Source organism: Trichoplusia ni, chromosome 23 (assembly GCF_003590095.1).
Source record: "Trichoplusia ni isolate ovarian cell line Hi5 chromosome 23, tn1, whole genome shotgun sequence".
Classification (NCBI taxonomy): domain Eukaryota; kingdom Metazoa; phylum Arthropoda; class Insecta; order Lepidoptera; family Noctuidae; genus Trichoplusia; species Trichoplusia ni.
Window position 1 is genome coordinate 59283 of NC_039500.1, and position 25202 is coordinate 84484.

General features: G+C 36.9%; 1 protein-coding gene across 10 annotated transcripts in view; it reads left to right on the forward strand.

Annotated features, from left to right (window-relative positions):
• LOC113504877 (tensin-1) overlaps positions 1-25202 on the forward strand; it is a 76651-nt gene that overhangs the window by 25907 nt on the left and 25542 nt on the right. For 9 of the 10 annotated variants that reach the window (XM_026887371.1, XM_026887372.1, XM_026887370.1 and 6 more), the window contains 2 exons: positions 9420-9488; positions 18526-18714. In XM_026887371.1, coding sequence (XP_026743172.1) covers positions 9420-9488; positions 18526-18714 — 258 coding nt within the window. Of the gene's footprint in view, positions 1-9419; positions 9489-12556; positions 12987-18525; positions 18715-25202 lie in introns of those variants that run through there. The other variant, XM_026887378.1, reaches the window with a different exon arrangement.

Consider the following 25202-nt stretch of genomic DNA (forward strand, 5'->3'; position numbering starts at 1 on the left):
TACTATTTATTTAGAAACAGATAACTTGTCCAGAAAGTTGTTCTGTAAAAATTACAATTCTAGTCCCTAGTGTGGGCTTTTTATCATTTAATTTATGAATTTAATTTTTAAATTAATCGTCCTGTCCCCACCGGGCGAGAACTTCAATTTCATTTGATTTATTCATTTCATCAATTGGTAATTTCACGACTTGTTTTGACCTCCTTAATTCGGATTGTAAACAGAATGCAAATTTATTTGGTGATTACCTGGGAAATTATGAGGTATTTAAGTACCTACTTTAAAATTAAAAAATAAAGGATTAGCTACCAACTAGACATACCTTGTAGAATGTCTTTTGTCAAGCTAGACATACAATTTGAAGTAATGAAAACTACATTCCTGAAATCCGACATTGATACGTCAAGTATATCCTCCAGGTGCCGCGTGTGCTCTCTAGTAGCAATGGCCAACTTCACAGGCCAACCTAGTGTTTCATGTAACACCTTTTCCTATTTGCCTAGAATGTAGATTGACACCGCTAAGGAATGTCGTTACGGCGGTTTTACGTAACAAGGCCCGGGAAAATCAGCGCGCGTTCCGACCCGGCGTCCAGTGACTTTTCTCCGACGCCTGCCCGATCGATAGCCTAAACCTAACGCAAACCTTTGAATATAACATTGGTTACTTGTTTAACATTTAATTGTATTGTTAGTAAGACTGGAAACTCACTCCGGTCCATGGAAATGCATTTTTTAAGTTTCGTATCGAATCGCTGTATATATTATCGCAAACGCAGTAATGCTTCTAAGATAATAATCTTCTTTCAAAAAATGTGCAAATATACTTGTGTCTTAGTATTAAGTGGTCAAACGCGGCCATAGACTGGACAGAGTGGAAGAGGCGAGTGACCATTACTGTAAAAATATAAATAGTGTTCCAAACGTGATACCTACATGAATGTTTTCACGACATCAAAATTTATTTAACAAATCACACTTTTTCAAATCGATAAATTTTCATCTCGTCTGCGATTCGCACTTAGACAATAATATGTAAACAATATATATGTGTATTTACAGTCGCATATATATATTATTAAAATTAACATACATTAAGTCTGTAATCAATCTAAGACTATTCGAAACCTTCGACGTCTTGCAAAAGTCTTGCATCTTTTACAGTTACGAAAACGCTTGTCATGACAGTAATATAGCACGGACCGGCAGTGAATCGTTAATTCCTATTGTGCTATTGCAATCTGAACATACCATTGACAGCTTTAAGCCTTTGAGAAAGGCCCACGCACTTGGGTTAATACCTGTATAACTTTTCTATTCTGAGAAAGATTAGTGTAATATCTAACCAAGGAGGTGCTAACACTTCTTGACTGTTTCAATTTGTAAAATGGAATTGCGATCGGTTTTTGTTAATGTTCTATTCTCAAAAAGTGAAAATGAAACTAAGACACTGCTGTTTGTTTGTAGGTGTGTTTCCAGATTGTATGGTATGAACCTGCTTATGGCTTTGAAATACAATGTTGAATATATTTGAAATTGTCGTGGATAATGTTAGAGTGATTGTTGCCTCTAATAAAAAATAAAATCGAAGCTAGGCAACGGTTGATTTCCAATCAGTTTTTCTTAAGCCTGACAGTACATAACCCTTGATATTGCGTCCTACTTGTAATTCGTTTGAGTAAATCTGGTATAGATCGTCTATATTATGTCGTTTTTGGATCTCGAGTATCCTTAATATTGGAATTAGTTCGGGTCGTTCTCGGGTTAGATCAAACGCTAGTTCGTTTCAGCGTGATTCCGCTGCAGTTATTAGGTCACCATCAACGCCACTTGTATTGGGGTGTGGATCTAATACGTCTTCCGAAAGGTCGATCGATATTTTAAATGTCACCCAGTTTCCGGGTACATTGCCTTCTAACTGGGATGATTAATACGACGTCGGGTCTGAGTGACGTAAGGCAACGTTTAATGTAACCAACATAATATATTACAACGTGCGTACAAAGAGGCAGCGTCTTACAAAATGTTACTTAAATTGAAAAAAGAATCCCTATAGTGCGAATCAGAATCAAGCACCGAAGGTTCCATACAAAAAATATTCAGAAGTATCTTTATTAAATGAGGTAACTCAAAATTTACGGTTTTCGTTTTGTTTCATTCCGAATTTCAAGATTCTCCTTTTACCATGTAGGTTTTAATTCCCTAGCGACTGAAAGTTGCGGCATAAACAGCTGTATTTTTTGATTGCGTAGACTTAAAACGGTGTTGTGATTTTTCACAGTTTTAAGTGACAGTAGACATGTTTTAGATTTAGTTTTAGCTTGATACCTCCACGAGTTCTTGAAAAAAGGACATTCACAGAAAGACAGACAAACTTCTGGATAGCTAAGTGACGTTTATAAAGCAGAAATTATTATTTAATTTTCTTGGATATTGTGATTGCGATAACAGTTGGTGTATTGCAGTCTATAAGAGGCTGTCTATGCGACTTTTGCAGCAGAAGGCTGATTACAAAACTTACTATTGTTCATCATCATCATTATACTAGAGGCTTTTAGGAGTCATAAACATGTTTAAATGTTTTAAGTTTAAATTAATGCTTTGTTAAGTTAAAAGCTTGTGATGTAAAGTGCAACAATATCTAGAGAAAATTATATATGAAGGATAAATAAATGGCAAAGATGAACAAAACGTCACTGATGTACGAGTCAATTCGGCGTCTACAAGTTCCACAATGACCTAGATTCCTTGGGTTTTTGAACTGTGTAGCTGTAGTCTTTTGTTTCTATTTCTAGAGGCTAACGTCAACACTAAGTAAAACATGACGTATGATGCCAGGTCATCACTGAAAACAACAACTCACTGCTGCATTCATAATCACTGATTATTTGCCGTTTCGTAGGTAACAATTAAATAGATATTAAGATGTAAATATTATATCTCGTGATACTTCGTAATGTCGGTCATTTCCATTACACTTATCTCTAGAAAGTTCTCTGTACTCTTAAACTAATCTGCTTTGTTTGTATAGTTTATGCAAAGTGGCTTTGTTTAACTCCGTTAACTCAACCGCAGTGCAACAAACATTTGCAGTAAAAACTGTACCGGGCCGTAGTCAGGTCGCATCTTAACAATTCGAGAGTCTTGCCAGTTACTCGTGTAATATATGGCCAATGTTTTATCGAGTACATGTAATCATTCATGCCAAAAGAGTCTGGAACAAACAATGCAAGGTCGTCTCGGTTGTTTGCAGAATTTCGCGAGGCTCGCTCGTGCGATGCGAGATGAGAATTTAATATAGAGGTGCATTTTCGAAGAAAAAAGTCTTGCATATTTGAGTCATAAGCTTTGGTAAAGATGAAAGTCCGGAGAAAGAGATACGAGACATATTTTCGAGATAAGTTGGTAAGATCGGTGAGACAGGCGTGCTTATTTATATCCGCCGCTATACTTTACGGCTGTCTGTGGTATTCCTTGATTGTGTTAGTCTGTTTGCATGATTGCGGTACCGTGTTTATGGACGGTCAACCACACTAAATAGCAACATTGTTGACATATTTGCTGAGATGAACTTTCTGCATCGGTAATATTTTTGGTTTTTGAGCAAAGAATCACGAAATATGCAAGATATTAATAAATAATTTCGAATTGAATTATTTTTACTTAGTTCAACTAGTATGAGCGAATTGAATACGAATTACGAAATAAATCTATTGAATAATTATCAAAGATGATATGGTCTCTAGTTCTTGATTTGCATGTGAATCCAGTTTATAAACCTCTTGGGCACCTCAACCAAAATATAAAACAAAACAGTAAAATGTAACAATATCCGCCACGAAATTATATCAAAAAAAATTCATCTTGTTAGAACGAGAACGACTTGACATTTTACTGAAATTTTCGGAATGACCATTGAACCACTTTTTTATGATTCTCGCAAGTCATTATATAGAACAATTTTCCTGTTCCTATTTCTTTTTATTCCTGAAGTTCTAACAAACGAGGTTTACAGTCGTTAAAGTACATTACGATAATGAGAAAGCTTCGTATGTACTGTGTAATACAAATAGGTAGTTTAATTAGATTACGTTTAAGGCATAGCTTTCACTGTAACTCATTATCTTAACATAACTACGGGTTTCTAATCCAATTAATGCTAATTATTAGAAAATCGGAACAGGCCTAAGATACCAAAGCAGTTGGGAAAGAAATATTGTGATTTTTTGGCAGAGATCGGTTACATACAAACAAAAAACAGAATGCCAATTTATTACATTTCAATAATCATAATACGCTACATCAATCAATAATTTATTTAGAAAGTTCAATACACATATATTTTATTATATATATTCGCATTATATGCAAACGAAAGTCAAATATATGTTGAATAATATGTCGATATTCATCATTTGTATCTTAGTTTTCTATGTCGTTATATTCTGGACTCGTGTCGTAATTATAACAGTGGTATAAAAACATCAATAAGAGCGGCATGACCCGGAACTAGCAGTCAATCACTGCCGGTCTGACTCAATGGGTTCCGCAGCACGCAGGCAGAGAAGGACCAGTGCCTAGTCTACATACACACGTTTAAATATCTGAGGCCTACTACCGCCTCTTGAAGCCGTTTTTGTAGAGTGGAAGAGAGACGTAACTCTACGCCCTGTAGAGCGCTGTCACGCTTCCACAACTGAATTTATTTCAAGAGTTCGCAGTAGGCCCCCGATCTCGTACATCTCACGATATTAGAGTTCCTTTGCTAATCGCTTTTATGACGTGCACATTTTTTGCTCACTTGAATTAGGTTTAAACCGTGATTCGATTTTGAAAGAAAAAATATTATAATCGATTTCTTGTTAGTATCCATTCAATTCTAACGACTTCGAAGGCGCGTTTTCGAATCAAATTCATAACGTTCACTTCGATTTTTTTGCGAACACCTTTTTTTATTCGTTACAATTCATTGGTCGGATTTTCTCAGTGATCCCGTTAAATAGACTGAGTTCTTTTGTACGTTAGCGGTTAGATCACATGGATTAACAATCCAGTTGCTTTTAACGACACTAAAGTATTCCGAGTTCCGCGTAGTGTAGAGAAATGTTTGTAATATTATGATTACACCTCCAACAAATACGAAAATAATAGAAAAATAACGCTACCATTCTAATTCACTATTAAATAAAGTGTACAACACGCACTTCTTATGAGATTCGTAAAAAGTCAAGAGCAGCAGAGCGGCACAAATTGGAGTAAATAGTGTAACAACCTAAATGACAATAGAATTACGAACATATTTCGTAAAGATACATTTACAATTCCCATGACTAACGATTCATGCCTTTCATAATTCAGTATTAGTATCGTAGGCGTAATGACTCAGGGGAAATATCAACATGTTTAATTGCAGAAGCTCGTTATTTGCTTATAATGTCTGTGAGACGTTAATTTTCATAGTCTTGTTTTTGTCACAAGGTAGAACGGAAAACAAGTTTAACTTATTTTGATTTCTCCAAAATATTTTGGTCGATCCCTTCACAATTTATCGCGTCGTATCAAGTGAACGTACGAAAGTACTCCGTCTGTATTCCGTTACGGCTACACCTTAATTTGTAGAGACAGCCGATGTCATCTCAGCGGATTGAGTCGTTCACGTCGGTCATTGCACGCAAACAACTTAAATACTTATTTAATCTCATGCATTTCCCTTTAAATTGTGCATTAAATTACACTTAACGTCGCTGCTTGCCTTATAAGGTGAGCTTCGACGTAATTTGAAGTGTGGTTACAGAAACACGAAGCCATTGGGATAGTTTTATAAAAGTATGAACCATGATCAAAACACACGAATTATATTATTAGTCTCAGGATTACGTAAAAAGATTTTCGTGTATATTAAAAGTTCTATATTAAAGCAAGCAGGATATTTTCTGGTAAATTCACAAGAGTCCATAAACATGTTTCGAAATTGGTTTGTCAGAGGAGCTTGAGCACGGTCGCCAGAGACGGGACCACCGCGCCGCGTAATTAATAACAGCATGCTTACAAATTGCGGCTCAACTGACACACGCCGGTAATAGGACACCCCAGCCTCTGCCCACCAGTGAACAAACCAAATTACAGCCTGCCATAAATACGGATTGCGTGACTGATGTTATTTTATTTTATTGTCTTAAAACATCCTTTATTTCGTATAATATTTTGGCTCGTAAATTGTTGATTTGTGTGCGCCTTTAAAATTATTTGTTAAATACCCCGTAAACTTAGTTAAATCATTGATATACACTTAATAGGCGCATAAAGTCACATCAAAGGCCCTATTCAGTTCATTTCCTTTTATAAACCACGCAGTCTTATTGATGGTACTCTTTGATTCATCAGTCGTCAATAGAGATCTAATTCTGATGCGTAACCGCAGAACATCTGAGAGTTTCGAATCAAAATAAACTGTATTACAACTTGGCCATTTCCTGATCGACCCAATAAACATAGGTAAGTGAGGCTCTGGAGTTGATCAAGCAACACAGTCGGCCTCCTCCGGGACGCTCGCAACGGAACGTGCAAAGGTTTATTTTTACAGCAATGCGGCACGTGAAGTGGTTAACACACGTCTGCATTGTACTATATTTTTCAATTTACCTTTTATTGTTTATTTTCAAATTATTATCTATAAGACGCTACACAGCCGCGTGAGTTATTAGCGCCCTATATTACACGTCATCATAACAAAGTGTCCTAATGAGATAGACGCTGCAGGCCTTCTACTCCATTTATTTCACACCCACTTTCCTAACGAATCACTTTTCATGGTTGGGTACTTTAGTTTCCTATGTTATGGTACAACATAGATTTGTTAATTTCACGTTCAACAACAAAGAACAATGCCACGTAACGAATAGACGTCCGAAGTAAAAGAATCTCATTAGTTGTGAGAGTGAAAAATGTTCACGTGAGGTGACCGATGCCTGGTTATAAGTTCTCTGAGACCGGCGTCCTCCTTCCACGTTATTTACCGCATGTGTGATGAATTTCCTCGGTTAATGGAAAGTAATGGGCGATGGGCTTGCCGTCGGTTCGAGGAAATTAACCTTATCGTGCCTAGAGAAAGGGTCAACAGCTATTTTAAAGTCCGGAAGCGTGAATATCACGTACTTACAGATTTACCGCGTCCATTTACTTTAAAAGCTGAGATTATGTTTACCACGTTTCACACTTTGTTTTTGGAGAAATTGTATGTTTCTCGCTTATTTTAAAACCGTATCGCAACGATACTTTATAGGCTGCATCTTATTGAGACCGATATTATTGAATGGAACATTAATATTTCGATTGTAAATATGGATGAGCAAGTAAAATAACTGTAAATAATGGTATGCGATAAATGCTTCTATACTTGCATAAAAAAAAATTACTGTTGTAGAAGTAGAGTTAAATTCTAAAAACTACTAGAACAAAGTTTAATTGTGATAAATTATATGTTGTGACAAATGAATACGGAACGGCATAGGATGGTACAATGGGTGTTCTTTTATTATCTTAGTTGAGTTGACAAATTAATTACGAGTAAGTATTACGTAAATAAGTTTTTTGTTCGTGTCGTCGTGTCGGCATTTACAGGCACTATCAAGCACTTATTCAATGTGTAAAGAACAAGTTAACACTTTCGAAGATGAGTTTTATAATTGCGTCGGCGGCATCCTGCCCGTCAAGTTTTCGTAGATTGTGTCGTCATGTTGGCACCCATGTAATTTCAGAATTTCTCCGCGTACTTATAAATTATTAAGTGTTACATGAAGTTTTCACCATACCATCACCACCGCTCTTCATTATTCCATTAGCCTGAGGAGTTTTAAATCAACGATGCGTTTTCACGGAAAACAATTACAGATATTATTATTCAGTCTCTTCCTACGTTGTAAAGCATCGGGCCATTAAATATGCAGCCTGTTAACTTATTATGTATGTGTTTCGGAGTTGTGAGGTTAATGTTATGTAATAGGAATTCACAAATACTGTCAGCTTGTTTGCTATTACGTATCTTTCTACTCTCTAGTCTCAACCCATTATTTGTTTTTGGTAGTTCGAACTTACACGTATGAAATATTGCTCTGTCAGCTCATATTTGTTATAAACATATTCACAACGTGTAGTTTTCCACGTGTGAACATATCGTGAGGTTCAAAGGCTTACGCATACATTCAGTTTGTTCTGCGGTAAGGAGCGATCCGAAAGGTTCACACATTCGTAATTCCTTTAGTAATAAAGATAGAAGATCACCATCGTTCCGTGAATTCTAGAGTAAGAAATATGATTTGAATCGTGACAAACGTGCAAACGTATCAAGAATCGAGTAAAGTACGCAATATGATCACGATTCATTCGGCATGCATGCGGTGCGGTACCGGGTCCCGTGACAAATGCGGAGATACCGATACCAGACAATAACCACAAATTACCTCCCCGGGGCTCTGATCCTCGCTCTACACGAAATCAAGTGAACCGACTTTTACGTCCATTTGTGAACTATTTACAACTTTCTCTCGGTTTTACTGCCTTAAAGTAATTTCAGCGTGAATAGACATCCACAGCGCTACTATTGTTCGGTTAAAGCTAGGCATTGTCTTATCTTGTTATATTTAACTATATTTTATCTATATAACGTATGTTACGGGCATATCGCGGAGCTGTTTCGCTGACCCTTATCAAGTAAATTAGGTTGGATTTGACAGGATAAGAATTAGGTAAGAACCTTCATTGTACGAAAATAGCTTTTATTTAGTGAATTGGAAATAGAATAATACAAACCTAAAATAAAGTCTTGATCATAGGGCTATTGTGGTCGATGACTATTAAAGCCGTGATTAGTTTCATTGAGTTATAATTGATTGCTCTGCAGTGAATATAGCAGTGTTTTGGCAAGGTGAGTCCGATTCGCTAGTAGTTACGTAGGCACTGGTACAAGGTCGATGCGCCCTGCCTTAGGCGTAGGCCGCTCTTTCTATTGCTTACACTCGTTTAGATGGAATGTAGATTTGTTTTCATCTCGTTTAAGACTTTAACAATGTTGCGGCTGTTTTAATGCATGGATTTGATTTGGTGATCAATGAAAACAACTTCTATGTTTATTTTTTTGATATACTCATAAACTATTTTTCTAATTAATTATGTTTTTAGAATTACTTAAATCATAATGTTTATACGTTTTCTTTTTTAATTTCGCACGTACTTTATGTAAAAAACATTGTAGGTAATCATTAACAAAGAAATATATATTCTCAAATGACTTGCAAAGAAATTGAAATTCCAAGATAGTACAATGCAGCAAATAAAACCGACTTTCGTGATATTCGCAGAGTATGTGTCCTCCCTCGGGAACAATTGACCCACTTAATGTAGCACGAGAAATGTTTGCTTCAGGTGGCCGGCGCCGTCGAGCTCACAGACTCCGCCAATACCGCACAGATACTCGCACAAGTACAAAACTCTGTAAGTATTACCTATTTTTACTTATCTATATTTTATTAAAGATTTTCAGACCGGATCAAAATAGTTTGTGAAAGACCGCAATCGGTTAGAAGATTGCCGCACCACCTTATCCGTAAACAGATTCCATACTCATAACACTAAAATCTTATCAGCCCTATTGAATTTTTATGACAGTCATAATACAAAAATCATATCGTAATACCTTCAAAGGGGCCCTGTATGGTATGTTTAAGCGATAATTGCTGAAAACACGCTACAAAATGAATTCGCTATAATTATTTTGGGAGGCATCTTCAAAGAGTTCGATCATTAACTTTCGCGTGTTCAACTTGCGGAGTATCGCGATGAATATGAGCTGCGAGATATGGTTGATATAAGGGCCTCTTTTGCTGGAAATTGCTGATATTACTTCCCATTATGATTATGGGACGTGAACAAGAAAGTGGCACGACCGACGACGGGTCAAAACGTGGCTCACGCCGCCATCGACTTCATTTTCACGCCATTTGGCTAATTTTCGGTATCGTGAATGCGTCTTTCTGCTATACAAAACTTTGCGAGCGCTTTCAACGTGTAACAACAAAAGGACATTGTCTGTAATAAGTATCATGCAGAAGTTTGCGAAATTATATTTCAGAGCTTTATGAAAATATTCTTTGTTTAATTTTCATATCTGTACCTATAAATTTTACGTAGGATTTTTTTCTTCACCCACACACCATCCATCATTTTTCAACCCCTACACAGAAAAAAGGCTGTGTCAAATTTATGTTCAAGCCTGCGGGAGCGGCGTACTTTTTTATTTTATTTTTTAAAAAGGACTTAGCGGGAGTTAAATTCAAATATTTCTGACCAATCGTTAGAAATAATTATCTCTTTCAACCTAAAATTTATTATTACTGATTCATTTTATATTCCGAATTGACGTATTGAATGTCCATTTGAAACAATGGCGAGCACCTTTATACATTTTATTTCTTATTTAAAATATTTTCTTTTAATAATAACAAAAGAACTTTGTTTGTCAACATTCTAACAATAAACGTTACTGCTTTCAATACTTACAAATGTAACAAAGAAATATTGGAATCAGGACGGTCGAATACACACTCAAAGGACAAATGTATTACGGGCGTAAAAAAGAAGTTTTTCTAGTATTCTTTTGATATAACCTACTTCTTAAATAAGATTTAATTTTTCATTATTTTTCACCGTCATGAGCGATATTTTTCATTCACTCAGAACTCTAATACTTCGGTGCATAATAATATGAATGAAATATGACAATTGTTGTCCAAACACCTCAGCTAAGTTCGGAGTAAGGATTTAGAAAGCTCTAACGACAGATCAAACATTAACGTGTTCACAAACGCTACATTCCCGACTCTAAATTCCTTCCCTGTTTGATTTTCGTGCAAACACTAACAACCATCAAAGTTACATTCTGTTAGATTTACGCCGAGGTCACACGACCAGTTAAATTTTAAACTAGATTTAAGAATGTTATAAGGAAGTTAACATAGTGCCTCAGTTAGTCAAATATATCTGAGAAAATGGACTGGGGAATTAACATATTTTTTGATCTTCAAATACGTTAACTTCTTTACATTACGTTTAAGGTTTTAATTATTAAAGGTAACACGGTTCATTAATGAAATGACATAGGATTTCACTAGTTGAACTAGTTTTTATGCGCTCGGATGTGTATTGCGCTAATTTGTAATGACTCCAGAAACCCTTTCAACAAAACATTTGATAGAGCGATTAAGCCGCGAAAGCCTATCACGAATATTTCACACACGGATTTAAACTGAATAAATAGAGTTTTTCAATGTCAATTATTTATACGTCTTTAAAAATGTTTATCCATAAGCACTTGTTTTAAAGTGCGTAACGGTCCCAAGCTTCCGATTTTTTAAACATTAATGTCACATCAAGGTACCCAATTTGAAACCGCTTTAGCTGTTATTGCTGTTGTTAAATCAAGTGAAATAAATTGCTGACTCCCTCCAGGCTCGCTCTTGAAATCAATTAAGTATTATTTGCGGTTTATAATGAAATATCTGCAGCATGGCTAAATGTCAATTAGAGAAGAATTTGATAAATTATAGCCTGGAAACGTATTGCTATCTATAATTTAGGAACTATATCATTTGAATGTGTTTTTGCCTTGGTTTTTTTTTATAATAATGTTATACTTATCTTTGATTTTTCGCTGTTTACAGTAACTCTAATTTTAATATTGCAAGTTTCGAAAATAAGTTTGTTTTCGTTGAGCACCCCTTGAAGGGAAGAACCATGCCAGTGGGACACCCATTATTTTTATAAACCTAAAGTCACACACTTACAAGACGACCCACAACGTTCTTGGAATCCTCCTACGACATCCTAGACAAACAGAATTTTATATTTTGTGTACATAAATTAGAATTTCTATTCCGACCGACAAACTTAAATGTGAGAAAAAAAGTTTAATAAAATGATGTTGAAATAAAAATAAAGAGATATATTGCATAAAACCTAAAATTTCACCATACCCATCCGTCGTAAATTGACATTGACAGCGCTTTTATTTCAACAGGGTAAGAGTGATTTTCGTAATGAGATGTTTCCAGTGACGTGTGGTCCGCCGTACATAGCAATCTGTGCGTCGCAAGTAATTGACATCTGTCAAACAGACAAACCAACACGACCTATTTTAGTCAATTGTTTATGGCCACAGCGGATGCTGTTCCATCATTTCATACGTATTTCAGTTCCATAGCAATCAAAACGAAATTACTACGTCGCCATTTTATCTTATAAATTTATAGGTCAGTTAACGATAAAACATTATCTTTTTAAGTGTTACTGGCTCACTGGTATCGACGCGAAAGATTCAGTAGTTATTTGTAAAAACGACCATGAGGTATTCGATCTTTGATTTATGAAAGGCCTTGATGGGTGTTGATGGGGATAAATGGGCAGACATTAAGGGGCGGGTTAGATGGTCGTAGGGTGCGAAGGTGATGTCGCGGTGGCGTCCGGCGTGCGGCCGGCCCGTGGCGGCGCGCGGCGTGCTGCAGCGCGGACAGTGCGCGCCGTGCTCGCGACCAGGCCGCACACCGCCACACACCATGCGCTAGTGACGCCCGTGCTCACCACGCCATCCGTCAACGCGCGGCTTGATGGCGCGAATCCGGCCAGTTTACGCGGTTTTTTACTGAAATCGCGTCTAACTCGCTAAAGTGTTGCAGTGATCACTATCTCCTTTGGTTAACCAAAGAGAAGTTGTTAGTTATCTTAGCGTGACTTGTGATATAAAGCCTTATTTTGTGGTTGCCTAACTTACTCGCAATGAGTAAGTTACGCGTTTGATACGAAAAGTGACAATTGCAAGACATCGGCGTCAGCGGCGGCCACTTAGCTGAAATGAAGTTGTTCAAGAGGAGGCTGTCGTTCAGTACAGAGAAACAGAAACAGGTTCCTCCCCGAGCAGACGATCCCTTCGAGCACGAGGTACATAGAAAAGCACGTATTGTGACTCTACATCTTGTAGATATCACTCAGTGTTTGCCTTTGCACGTACTTACAGCAGACATCATAGCTCATGGCCAGCATCTTAGCACAAACACTTATTTACATTAAAAATACACACGAAACTCGATTTCAGACGTTATAAACATTCTTACGTAAACATTCTACCTTCATTATAATAGCCACGTTCTTTGTTGATAACGATAGCGGTCCGAAAGTTTTGAGTAGAGCATACATCGTGCTTCTTTTGTTATTAACAATTATATGGATTTAAATAACATTGATGAGATTGATAAGGCTTATGTAAGCGTGTTTCGGACTCCAAGTAGTTCGTTTTAGCAAAGTAAATTGAAAGGCAAGGTTATCTTATCAGACGGAGGCCGCGACGCCGACGTAGCGCTCCACTGCTCTGGCCACTCGCAATTTAATTCTGCGAATCGAAAATGTATGGCTTCTAGCGTCCGCTTCCTATGGTTTACAGCAGCACGATATGTTTTTATGACACAGAAAAGTAGAGCCAAAAACGTTATGACATTTTTTAGATAGAGACTTTTTGTTTTAGTACAGTTTATGCAACTCTTATCATTCGTAATCACTGTGTCGGTCAATATTTGTATTTAACTACTTAGTCACGTTTACGATCACAACACACTAACTTAAAACTAACCTTTTTATTAACTGATTTGTTCACAAATAAGCATGAAAAAAAAACATTTTTAACCTCTACGACTTTATTATTATTCCAAAAACAGATGAAGTTTCCCGTTCTGTCTTATCTCAGATCTTTGTTATGGAAATTATAGGCATTTATGATCTCACCAGCACTATGCCTACATACATACTACACTGGAATCTACATATTTATACAGATGTTTAAATCCGCACGTCAATGCCAAACGTTAATAAAACACAAGTCAGATGGTACACTTAGAACATAGTTATGTTTCGTAGACTGGATTACTAGCTATTGTGCTCGAATGTACCGTGGGCAACGAAAACTGATAAATGAACGTTGATATTCGAACAACCAAAACTTTTTTCTTCATCCTTTTTACATAAATTTGTTCAGCAAGTCTTGACTCGAATTCTGGTGTTTAAAGTACTTTGTTTCCAAGACACCTTGTCCTCTAACACATATGACAGATGATTGAAACAGCAGCCGCGTAAGTTCTTTTGTTTTTAAATCTGATTTTTTTTAAAGGATTTTGTCTCTGACCGTACTGGCAACGAGCTGTAAGGCTCTAATGAGGTCTTGTCTGACCTACAGTGGCTGGAGTACTTAGAAAGATGGTACATGGGATAAAGAGACCATGCAATGGACGTGAAGAGGTTGTGTTTGCAATGGCGCGGCAATCAGCGGACACAAACGCTTGCTAATGTTCCGTGTCCTTGCCCTTCTATATGTTACGTGATCAAGCTGCATTCATATGATTCTATCGCACTTATAAGAGTTTCTGTACTAAACGCATTTAGTGTTTTCCTGTTCAATTAGCAACTCTACTATTTACGGCGCTACGCTGTCATGGACGACTAACACGATCGTAAAATAACTTCAAATTTTATTTAAAAAAAATAAACATTGCATTATAAGTAAAATAATAAGGAAGTTGTCTAGATTCAAAGATTTATTTTTGCTTAATATAATAATATTATGATAAATTATAACATAATCTAATTTGAAATTCTAATGTCATGTAACGCTTGGTTTATTATCTTTTAACTGAAAGATGGTGGTCGTTTATTATTTGTTTATTACAACGATGTTTTCAAGAAGTTTCTGCTGTGTTTATTACCGCTGAGATTAGATGAATAAGCACTTAGGTTGGTACTTTGGATTTGCATTATAGAGTCATGAAGACCAAGTTTAATTAAATAGTTTTAATGATTTTCAGTCACCAACGAGGTTACGATGCATAAAATGCGTTATATTAATTACTTAGAGAATCAGCTTGTGTATGTGAAGAAGAAGGTTGTATTTATAAAGTAATGTTACCTTACATAAAATAATCTGTGTTTGATGAGTAGCTAAGACTGTATGAAGTTTAATGATGAACTGCATAAATGTTTTGCTTGTCAAAATGGTAGAATTTACGAGGATTCTTAATGTTATTGTAACCATCATGCTCTGAATACCTGAATTCTTAGAAAATTACACTTATATTTCCTATTTGGTTATTTTGGTCCCGTTAAATTGGCCTCTTCGTTTATTTTTCCGAGCTCTTATCTTATTTTTAATTTTAGCTTAACTCTCACTTTCTTATATTATGCCTGCTTCCAGATTGCATTACTTTTCTCATATTAACCTAAAAGTAACAGAATCCATATTAGCCTCATTGGGCTAAAACTGACGTTTCAGCTTAAAGGGTGTGTCTAATTAACTATCAGTTCAATACATTTGAGCGATTCAGTCACCGTTAACAGCCGATCAATTGTAACTACAGTAACTTACATACTGCCTACAGACCGTTTAATAAAATAGTATCAAATTGTATTCTATAACATCTATTTGTGACACTAAATTCCAGTTTCTTAATTAAGAACAACATCGGACACGCTTTAACGTTGGTGGTGATGAATTAGTTACCTTCTGAAATGCGGTCATCTTGCCTTAGATTTATGTCTATTTATAGAAAATACTAGCTCTATAAATATTATTGCTATCAATTATAATAATACAAGATCAGAATTTATTGCGTCCGGATTCAAGTAAAGGATTCGAATTGGTTATCTGTGATCTGTAGTTTGAAGTGATCTTTAATAGCTAGTGGCTAGACAGACACCATGGAGACTAGAATATACATGGGAAATAACTGTCATGTTTCGGACTCTCCGATGCTCTTTTGTTTATGTAGTATATTACATTGTTATTGTTTATTTTAAATTCTTAAACAAAAAATTGTTTCAAAGTTCCCACAAAACAAGTTTAGTGGTTTGACTGTGGGTGGGTCGTGTAATTAGTTTACATATCTATGTATATACAACTATTATAGAATATGTAATATACAGATATTATCTGCGAAGATAAGCCATGGTTATAAAGAAAATACTTACTTTACAATTAAAGCTATAGAATCGATGCAGTTCACTGTGTATCTCGGTGTGTGGTATAAAATCTCGTATAAAATAAAATCAGTGCGCGCATATTCTAACGAGTATTAAAGTAACAGTGTTACCCATTTATTACTATCAATCAATGCAACCTTCCTCTTATGTACAATGGGCGTGGGCTGCACCGAGTCATTTAGAATTTTTAACCATTTCTAATGCCCACGTACTCGAGATTTCTCTGAAGAAAACACGAGTCAACACGTGGTCGTGAGTTACTATACTTGGAGCAAATGCATTCGGATGAATCGGCTTTCCTATAAACAGATGTTCCTAACTGTTAACACTAATAATATACTAAAGGAATTTTCGTAACCAAATTAAACATGTCTGATTTGGCTAATAGCCAATCATATCTCATCGGTTTTCTATTTCCTTATTCATAAATGGACAAAAACAAACTTATAAACCGTTTTCGATAAGAGTTATGGTCATTTGATAAGCTGATTAATGAAAGATAAGCAAATCGTGATTTATAATGAGGTATTATATATTTAATCCACTGACTTAAGTGGACACTATTGGTGTTACATGTGCCTAAAATAAGCTTAATTGCATTAAGGTTCGAGTGAGAGGTTAACTGGAAGCGTGGATAACGTTATTAATTTCTCTAGTTAGCTTATCTAGTTGATAGTTGTCGAAAGCAGTAACGAAATGTTAAGTGCATGCGCCCACGCTGCCCGTGAACATGGCGCGGGCTGCACACAGACCCGGCTAGCATCACCTCACGTGGGATGTTTATTATCTTATCTACCTGCTAGTTAATCCGCTGTGCTATTTTCACACAATGTAGAGCACAGATTTTGAAACACGAGCAATTTATAACGCCGCCTTACAAATTACACATTGTTTGTGGTTCTTACAAAACAGCGCCATCCGCCATAATCTGTTTTTTGGTTATTTTTATATCACGCTTGTCGAACGCAAGCTGCTGACCGATATCTAGTTTACTCATGTACATTACCGCTTGATGCACGTTTCGTATGATCTATTACGTTACAAATTTTGTTTTGTAACACCTTAAACATTAATTTTCAAGTTGCCTTCATCTTTGTGAATGTAATATTTTTCGTCTGTAAATACTAACCAGAAGCAATTTATCAATATTCTGAGTATTTTTGCTTGAGGAACGAAAGGCGTCGCCTCTAAAGTTATCAACCAATCATTATTCAATTTCACCCCAATTAAATGGATAACATCTCGAACATTTTCACATAAATCAATCGCTCTGTTGCCATGTAATTAAAGTGTTGGTTTGGCGGTTAATTATTAAGTTCAGATTCTGTAGGTAACGATTAGTATTCGGCTCAAAGTTTGCAGGCGGTACGAATTAATCTAGAACAGTTAGAAGTTCAATTGTGAGGCTCGCTAGCGTGTCATTAGGTTACCCAGACGCGACGTGTCGAGCGCCTTTTTAGATTAGTTATAGCCAATATCCTGTACGAGTGCGGTTTGTGTTACAAAGATGTCCAGCTGAGAAACCCCGGACGTGAGCAGAATAATTAACCATCCATTCTAGGTCCGGAACCAATCTGACAATATAATCAAAACAATCACATAACGTTCCGGCCTTTGCCTACGACTTAATCATAACCCTGACTCAATAACTGGTTCAGAAATGATAATTAACATCTTGGTTTACATTCAAGGCGCAGATTATTTTCATTTATTTTAGCATTCGATATTTAATATATGTCAAGTGTTCAAGATAAAACTGCAATAAAATCAATCTTATATCAGATTATTTTGTGCGTCATGAGAGATTTGTTGTGGAAGGATTTTGGCACTCATCTAGAGATAATATAAAATGAAAACAGTCTTGAAACGAAAAAAGACATGGTAGTGATTTTCTTTTTTATTTTGTTAATCAGTCACGAAGAGCTACTCAAAATGATGCCAGCCTCAGATAAAATGAAGCTCATCTAAAGTTTGAATACGATTGCAACAGTCGCGAGAGCCACTCTCAACCCGGATCCGAGGGCCTTTGTTAACGGACAAGGCATCACCAAGTAGCTGACAATATCCGCGTGTTGCCGCTGCCGTGTCAAAACACTTATTGCTTTAACAATAACTCACTTGCGACAACTATCACCAACCTCTTTCAACCTTCGGCATTTAAAAAAACAGACATGTTGTCAATTGGGACAACTTCATTGAAATCAATTGTGTTAAAAGTGTTCCAGTTTTCTTTTTTTTACTTCTTTCTTTCCGTGAAAGATTGATGATTTTCCTGAAAAATTACTTAGTATAGTAATCTAGAATCTTAAGGTTATCGTGTTTAATGTTTTTTTGTTTGAGAGAAGTCCTTAGGACAGGCTTTTGCAGGCTGCTTTTTTTAAACCTGTATAATTGTTTGACCAAATTTAGATCCTTGAAAGAAATAACACTAATGATCACTGTTTATATTATTCAACAGGACAGAGCACGATTCTCGGACACGAGTTGGCAAATCCACCGCACTTGGATGCGCAATGGCGACACGCTCCCGCTGTCGCCCACGCCCTCGCGCTCCCTGCCCGCGCCGCTCACCGCTCCGCCGCCCGCTCCGCTCGACTCCTCCGTCACACTGCGCTCCGAACAGAACGGCATCTACGACACCATCACAGTAAGTGAAGTCATCTGTAATCATAAAATAAGGCTCATAATAAACAACATTGCTACACAAGATCAAACAGAAGCTATAATCAGGATCGAAGGTTAGAGCTCAATAAATAATTACGCAAACGTAATTTAATTAAAACTTTGAGATAAGTGTATTACGTTAAACACGTTATTTATTACGATAATACCCGCTAGGAAACGACTTACAGAAATGATAATAAATCATAAACATTGACAAATTCGTAAAAAATGTGCCTTGAGCTGTCTCTAATTGAATAAGTTGTATCATCGAATTAAAGTTTATTATGGTCGTTATTTCCTATTCACTATATATATAAAATCTCCTTTTATCGATGATACTTAATTATTATAATCACACCGATCAAAGATTAGACGGCGGAGAAAATTCGTTTATAGTACATGTTCATACTTCATAGCACATTTTTCAACATCAAGTGTACGAGCATATTAATGCTTATAATCTGTCAAATGTTTGTTTGTATAATGCTTATCTGTCTGGAGTAGAGAGCCGCACGTCATGTTCCTATATATTTATCTGCAATTATCTTGAGAGGTAGATAATTGAGGAAATTTCTACTATTAATCAAAAGTTCGCGGGTTAACGCGTGTTTATTTGTGTCGATGGTCGTGTTATGGTGATTGCGCATAAAATCAGGTTGATCTATAAAATGTGTGAACAAATTTACTAATACTGGAAATTGAATTGAATAGGCGGGTATGCGGACGTCGGGACGTGGTATTAACCCGTCAAACGGCACCGCAGTGCGGGCGGCGCGGTGCGGCGCACGCGCACGCCCGTACACGACGGCGACATAGAAACTGAACCTCGGCTTTCGAACTATAGATTTGCATTAACTGGTCATAAATCATAATCTGCCGGGCTAGGGCTCCGGCGGCTTAGAGGCGTACTCACGAGCCGCGAGTTCCTGTTGTTTCGCTAATGTACCTTTGTGCTCGCACGCTCGTAAAATGAGGGTTAGTGGCCGCAGACCGCCGCCTGCTGTCACTAAACTCTACTGTTATATATTACGTACATTTTATATTCAGTTAGTTGCACATTCAGTAATCCATTATGTGCACAGTAACACCTTACTTGTGTTATCATGCGAATATACTGCCCGTGAAAACAACTACCACGTTAGGTTACTAATTTAAATTTAAGATGAAACAACGACTGCACGCTAAACTGGTGTAATAACAAAGAGGGTTGAGCTTACTGGCAAAACTTAAAGTTATAGAAAACAGTTTTGTTAGATCGTCAGAATGTTATTGCGTATAGGGTGAATGCGGGCGAACTGGGCCGGATGTGTACACCATTAATATCACAAGTACTGCTGGGAGACCATGGAGCATAGCTATTTTGTTCCCTAGCCGCCCACGCGACGCGTGTCCACTCTAACACTTAACCCCAACATTTGCTATTGTCCACAGCTGAATAGTTGTTATGGAAAACGACAATATGCATCCAACTAATCATTACGATACGACAGGCAATAAATTAGCTTAGTAAATCATTTAAGTTAGAAGATCATTTGAATAATAAACAACATTCGATAAATAAAGTTATGCGACAATCGAATCCTGTTATTTACATAGATGCTAATATTAAATTATGGGCGCTAATTTATTTTTTCCAAACCACTGTTTTCATTGGTACTACTAAAAGTGCTTTTCGATTATTGCTTTTAAATGTTATTATTACGAACTAAATGTAAAATTGGGATAGATATTTCAATGCAATAAGTCTATATTTTGTATATTACTACAATGCGCAAAATGTTCTTTGTGTCAAGGGCACGTCATAAATATTTCACACACATTTAGGAGCCAATATCTTTATGTATCCAGGGTTGTAACGCTATACAGAACCCCCTTGAGGTCGTTTATGACAATTTCCGGCACAGTAAGTGGCAGCCCCGGGCTGACTGAGCTAATGGGGTGATTGTGCTCGCGAATAATTGATGAACCAATCGCTGCCACTTTCCGACTTCTTAATGGCCGTGTTCTATTTAATAAGACTCGATGTGCCTTTTGTTTCTCGATTGTTTATCAAAGTTGTAAACTTGGTCTTTTTGAAGGAGAACATTTATGCGGTTTTTGCAAAACAAAATGTTCTTTGTATTTTTATAATAAGTTTTGTATGACGTTCTATGCTGTTTCTTTTTCATAAAATTAACATTTTGAAGTCATTAATAGTACATCCAAAAGGTTTATTAACTATTCATTCAATACCCCGTAATTGCTATCTAAAAATCTACAAGAATCGTTTTTCAGGTGAATTTATAATCCAAACATAAACACAAAATATAGTACTTCATATGGAATACCAAGTTTATGTGACTTCTTTACTCGTTCTGAATCTAAAACACCTATTTTTGTGATAAAAGAGCGTCTCTTTGGGGATAAGGTATTCTTTATATGCATAGGAACAACTCGACCGACGTAATATTTCAATAAGCTTACCTTTTTACGGTCGGATCACATAAAATCTGCTAGGTTTTCCTTAAGCTTAACCTGTCCACGAATGGACATATGCTATTTTTATATTGTCCAAACCATTAAATAACCATAAAGGTTTCAGTGACTTGGATTATGAAAATAAACTTAAATAAAGTATTTAAGAGGACGTGTGTAGTATCAGACCTTGTATGAACGTGCCTCGCGGAATATCAATTACGATTATCTCACAGCAAAACCTCAATTATGTGTAAAACATTAAAACCATCTCGAAAAGTTTCTGTTTCCTGTAAGTTTTATGTAGAACGAACCTGTCAAGAAAATCACATCGACCTCATGAATAATGTATGACGTTCAAAGAAAGGGATACGCAGATGAGGCCGTATTTTAGCTGCTGAAGTCAAGAATAAATAATTGAGACTGCCGAGCGCCTGTCTAAGATTGTGTAGACAGATATTACAGAATCCTCGGGACTTTGAAAATAAAATATGAACTAAACCGAGCTATCTACATAGTGGAAGGAACATTAATATTTATTAAGTCCCTTAGAACTAAATCCCGCTGCAGAGCGCAGTACAGCAGCATGTCTTTAACTGCGTATACCAGGAAACCTAAAACAGTAAACACGCCGCACGCGTGCCAGCTCTATACAGCTTTCTAAGTTTTAGAGTATTTTACAATACCGTTGAATGGCACATTACACAACATATTATATTTATCTATTCAAACGGAAGACAACAGCAGTGACTTGAAGACTTTATGGAATTCTAATGCCTTTTGTGCGAGTGAAGTCGAACATTTAGCATTGCAAATACAATGATCTAATCTCTGAGTTCTGACTGACAATACAATGCTAAATAGTTTTCTAGGCGAAGAACAACGTAGAAAACTGTTACATAACGTGTTTTCGTGTAGGTTTGACATAAACTTGTACAACTACTATTGTATGATATATGTATGCGATGTTAAATAGTTCGATATTTACCACACTATTAATAAGATTTGTGTTTTCGACGTTAGCTTTATAATTGCTTAAGATATTATATCAATGTAAACTGTCCTAATTAGTAATCATAGTGAGTTCGTATTAAACAAACACAAACCTTACATAACTTAGTATTAACGAATGATGTCAAAGGTTTGGAATGCCGATGATATTTATTTATTTTGCAGCAGTTTCCATGATGTCATTATTTAAATAATTTGCATGTTTAGTGATGATTTTGCAAAGTATAATTAGGATAAACAAAAAAGTAATAACGGAACATTTTGTTGTTTAATGATGTTGTGAACAAAACCCTTCATGCTTTGTTTTGAAAATGTAAGTAGCATCCCGAATTACAACAGCTCGTTCGAGACTAAGGTATAAGTGTAGAGTAGAGCGTGTGGCGGCTTGAGAGCGGACCACCCGGCGGCCGGCGAGATACTGATCACGGCATCAGGTGTCGGCACAGGCCAGCGGGCCATTCCCGGCGTCGCCATAAATAAAATTCGACACTTAAACAATAGACCCGGCCGACCCGACCCACAGACCCGGAGATCGAGCGATACCATCCGCTCCTCCGCCGCAATCAAAACACTTCGTATTAGACAACCTGTTCTAGCTGCCGGTCGCCGGCTACATCACTCCGACACACGCGCGCCTCACGTCCCGTCACCTCACATACATCATTATTATGCTTATCGTATGAGTATCAAACCGTTACTTACTATAAACTATAGACTAAACAACACAGAATTCAATTTACGAAATTGGGCAAAACTAAATAAATAGTTATCGATATAGTTTGGTGTGTAATTAATACAAATTGCTTTTGGCCGTAAGTGTCTGTCAAAGAGGCCGCGGGCCGGGATTAATGTTAGATAAGTGATTGGGCGGCGGATCGCAAACTTTCTCACGATAGCGGCCGCGATAGGAGCGAGCCGGCGGCGATTCTTCCCGGCTTACGGGAACACCGACGAAATATTGTAGTTCCTTTTACAGCGAGAGATAATGTTGTTTACTCGAGCCTTAGCTCACTGATATTATTCTCTGCGGCTAAATAGACCCCGCTAGGCACTTGCTTCCTTCACAATTGTCCGGAACCCAAATAACTTTACGAACTTGATTACGCAGACTGATAATTGAGTTGAAGTTACTGTACATAGATACAAACTGACCTTTTTCGTGACGATAAATAAACCCGAAGAAAATGTTTAATTAATAGTCACAATATTCCGCGTGTAATTATCCGCACCGAGTTTCTGAAGCAAACGATTGAAATAGAAAGTTTATTCCATAGAATTGAAATGTTATGTAAATATAAGTCTCTGTGTAAATATTTGGGCTCCACCTTGTTGGTGGACGTTACGCTTACATTAGTTGCTTTTAAAAGTAATATTTACATTCGTGGACCGCTTTCAAAGGCTTGTTAGTCACTGCACTTGTATTTTCACACAGCAGAAAGTCAATTTAAATGGAATCAGTATTTATTTTCGTTAAGCGAGGAAGCTACTGGGTTAACTAGTAGATACGTCGGCACCTGGGCTTGGAACTATCTCTGCCCTTAAACGAGTTAAAATAAACCAGTTAATTAATGAAGCGTTTAAAAGAGGTTTAATAGGGACGTTCGCAGTCTTTTAAAATTTAATTCAACAGCTCGTTAAGGCACCTTTTGAGAAACAGTTAGTTTTTTTTTCTTTGGTACTTTGGTTTACAAATAAACACTGAACAAAATCAGCGAACAAAAAGTTTGAAAGCATACAAACCTTCTTTAATTTATGCAAAGGAAATACATATCTATGTTTTGATGAAAATATACATGATGTTTAACAAATTACGTACATTATACGGTTCTTAGTATAGTTAATATCTACGACGAAATAATTGCACGTGATTGGCGTTCACGAGTTGCCCCTTAACATGGTGCATGCCGTGAGAATGTCGCATTGTTGATCAACATCTGGGTCCAGGTACTCGCATTATTTGTCCAGTGATGTCTCAATCAATATAACTAGAACTACTTCATCAATAAAACTCTTTGCAAGAATGATATATTATTTGTTAACAAAATATCAGAGATTTTTTTATAATTAAAATAAGAGTAAAATCAATTTATAATTGCAATACCTTCACGCAAGCTTGTGACGTTAGTTTTGGTTTACGCATTGAGTTTAAAAGGAGAGATCGGTGTGAGCGCGGGCGCGGGCTCGGTAGCACGCGCGTTTGTTTACGGAAGCGGCCGCCCGCCCGCCCGCGCCGCCCGCCTTACGCCGCACAAACATGAATGAACCGGCAGGCCTTGCGTCATACGCCGCATTACAACTACTTTTATATCAAAACAGCTCGATGCACGCATTTAGGTAGACAGCCACTATAAACACGCGAGCTTCATAGTTTACATATAAAACGACATGTTTGCAATCTACGTGTACGAGGAGCAACTGCCATTAAACTTGTACGTTAACACATATTTATCGTCATAATACATTTAAATTAATAACCACAGCTTTTTAATAACCACAGTACCCTGCACTTCGCATACCTACCACTTATCGAGACTGTAATTAAATAACGATCGACACATCGACGTTATAACCATAAAACAAGGTGGTTCGGTTAACCGACTGCCTGGATAATTACATTTCGTTTTTACGATGCTGAATTAATTGTGAACTAGGAGAACGCACTTACACTCGCGACTCCGAGTATAATACCGGACACTACTAAACATCACACCACAATTACACACCCACATTCATAGCTTTGAAAATCATGATATTTGCCGAATAGCTGTAAATTTTTCACTATATGAATGCAGAGATTTTTATGATATTTTGAGTGTGCGTGATTGTATGGCGGCGGTTGCCTAGCAACGCGGCGACGCCAGAGTGCCGCCGAGAGGAGCGCCGGGACGCTGCGGCGGACAGTCGCCGCCAGTGCCGCTCCCGACCTCGGCTCACGCGTGTTCCCCACAACACTCTAATAAAATATATTCCGATTAAACTAACTGCTTCTTTGCAACTTGGCTCGAC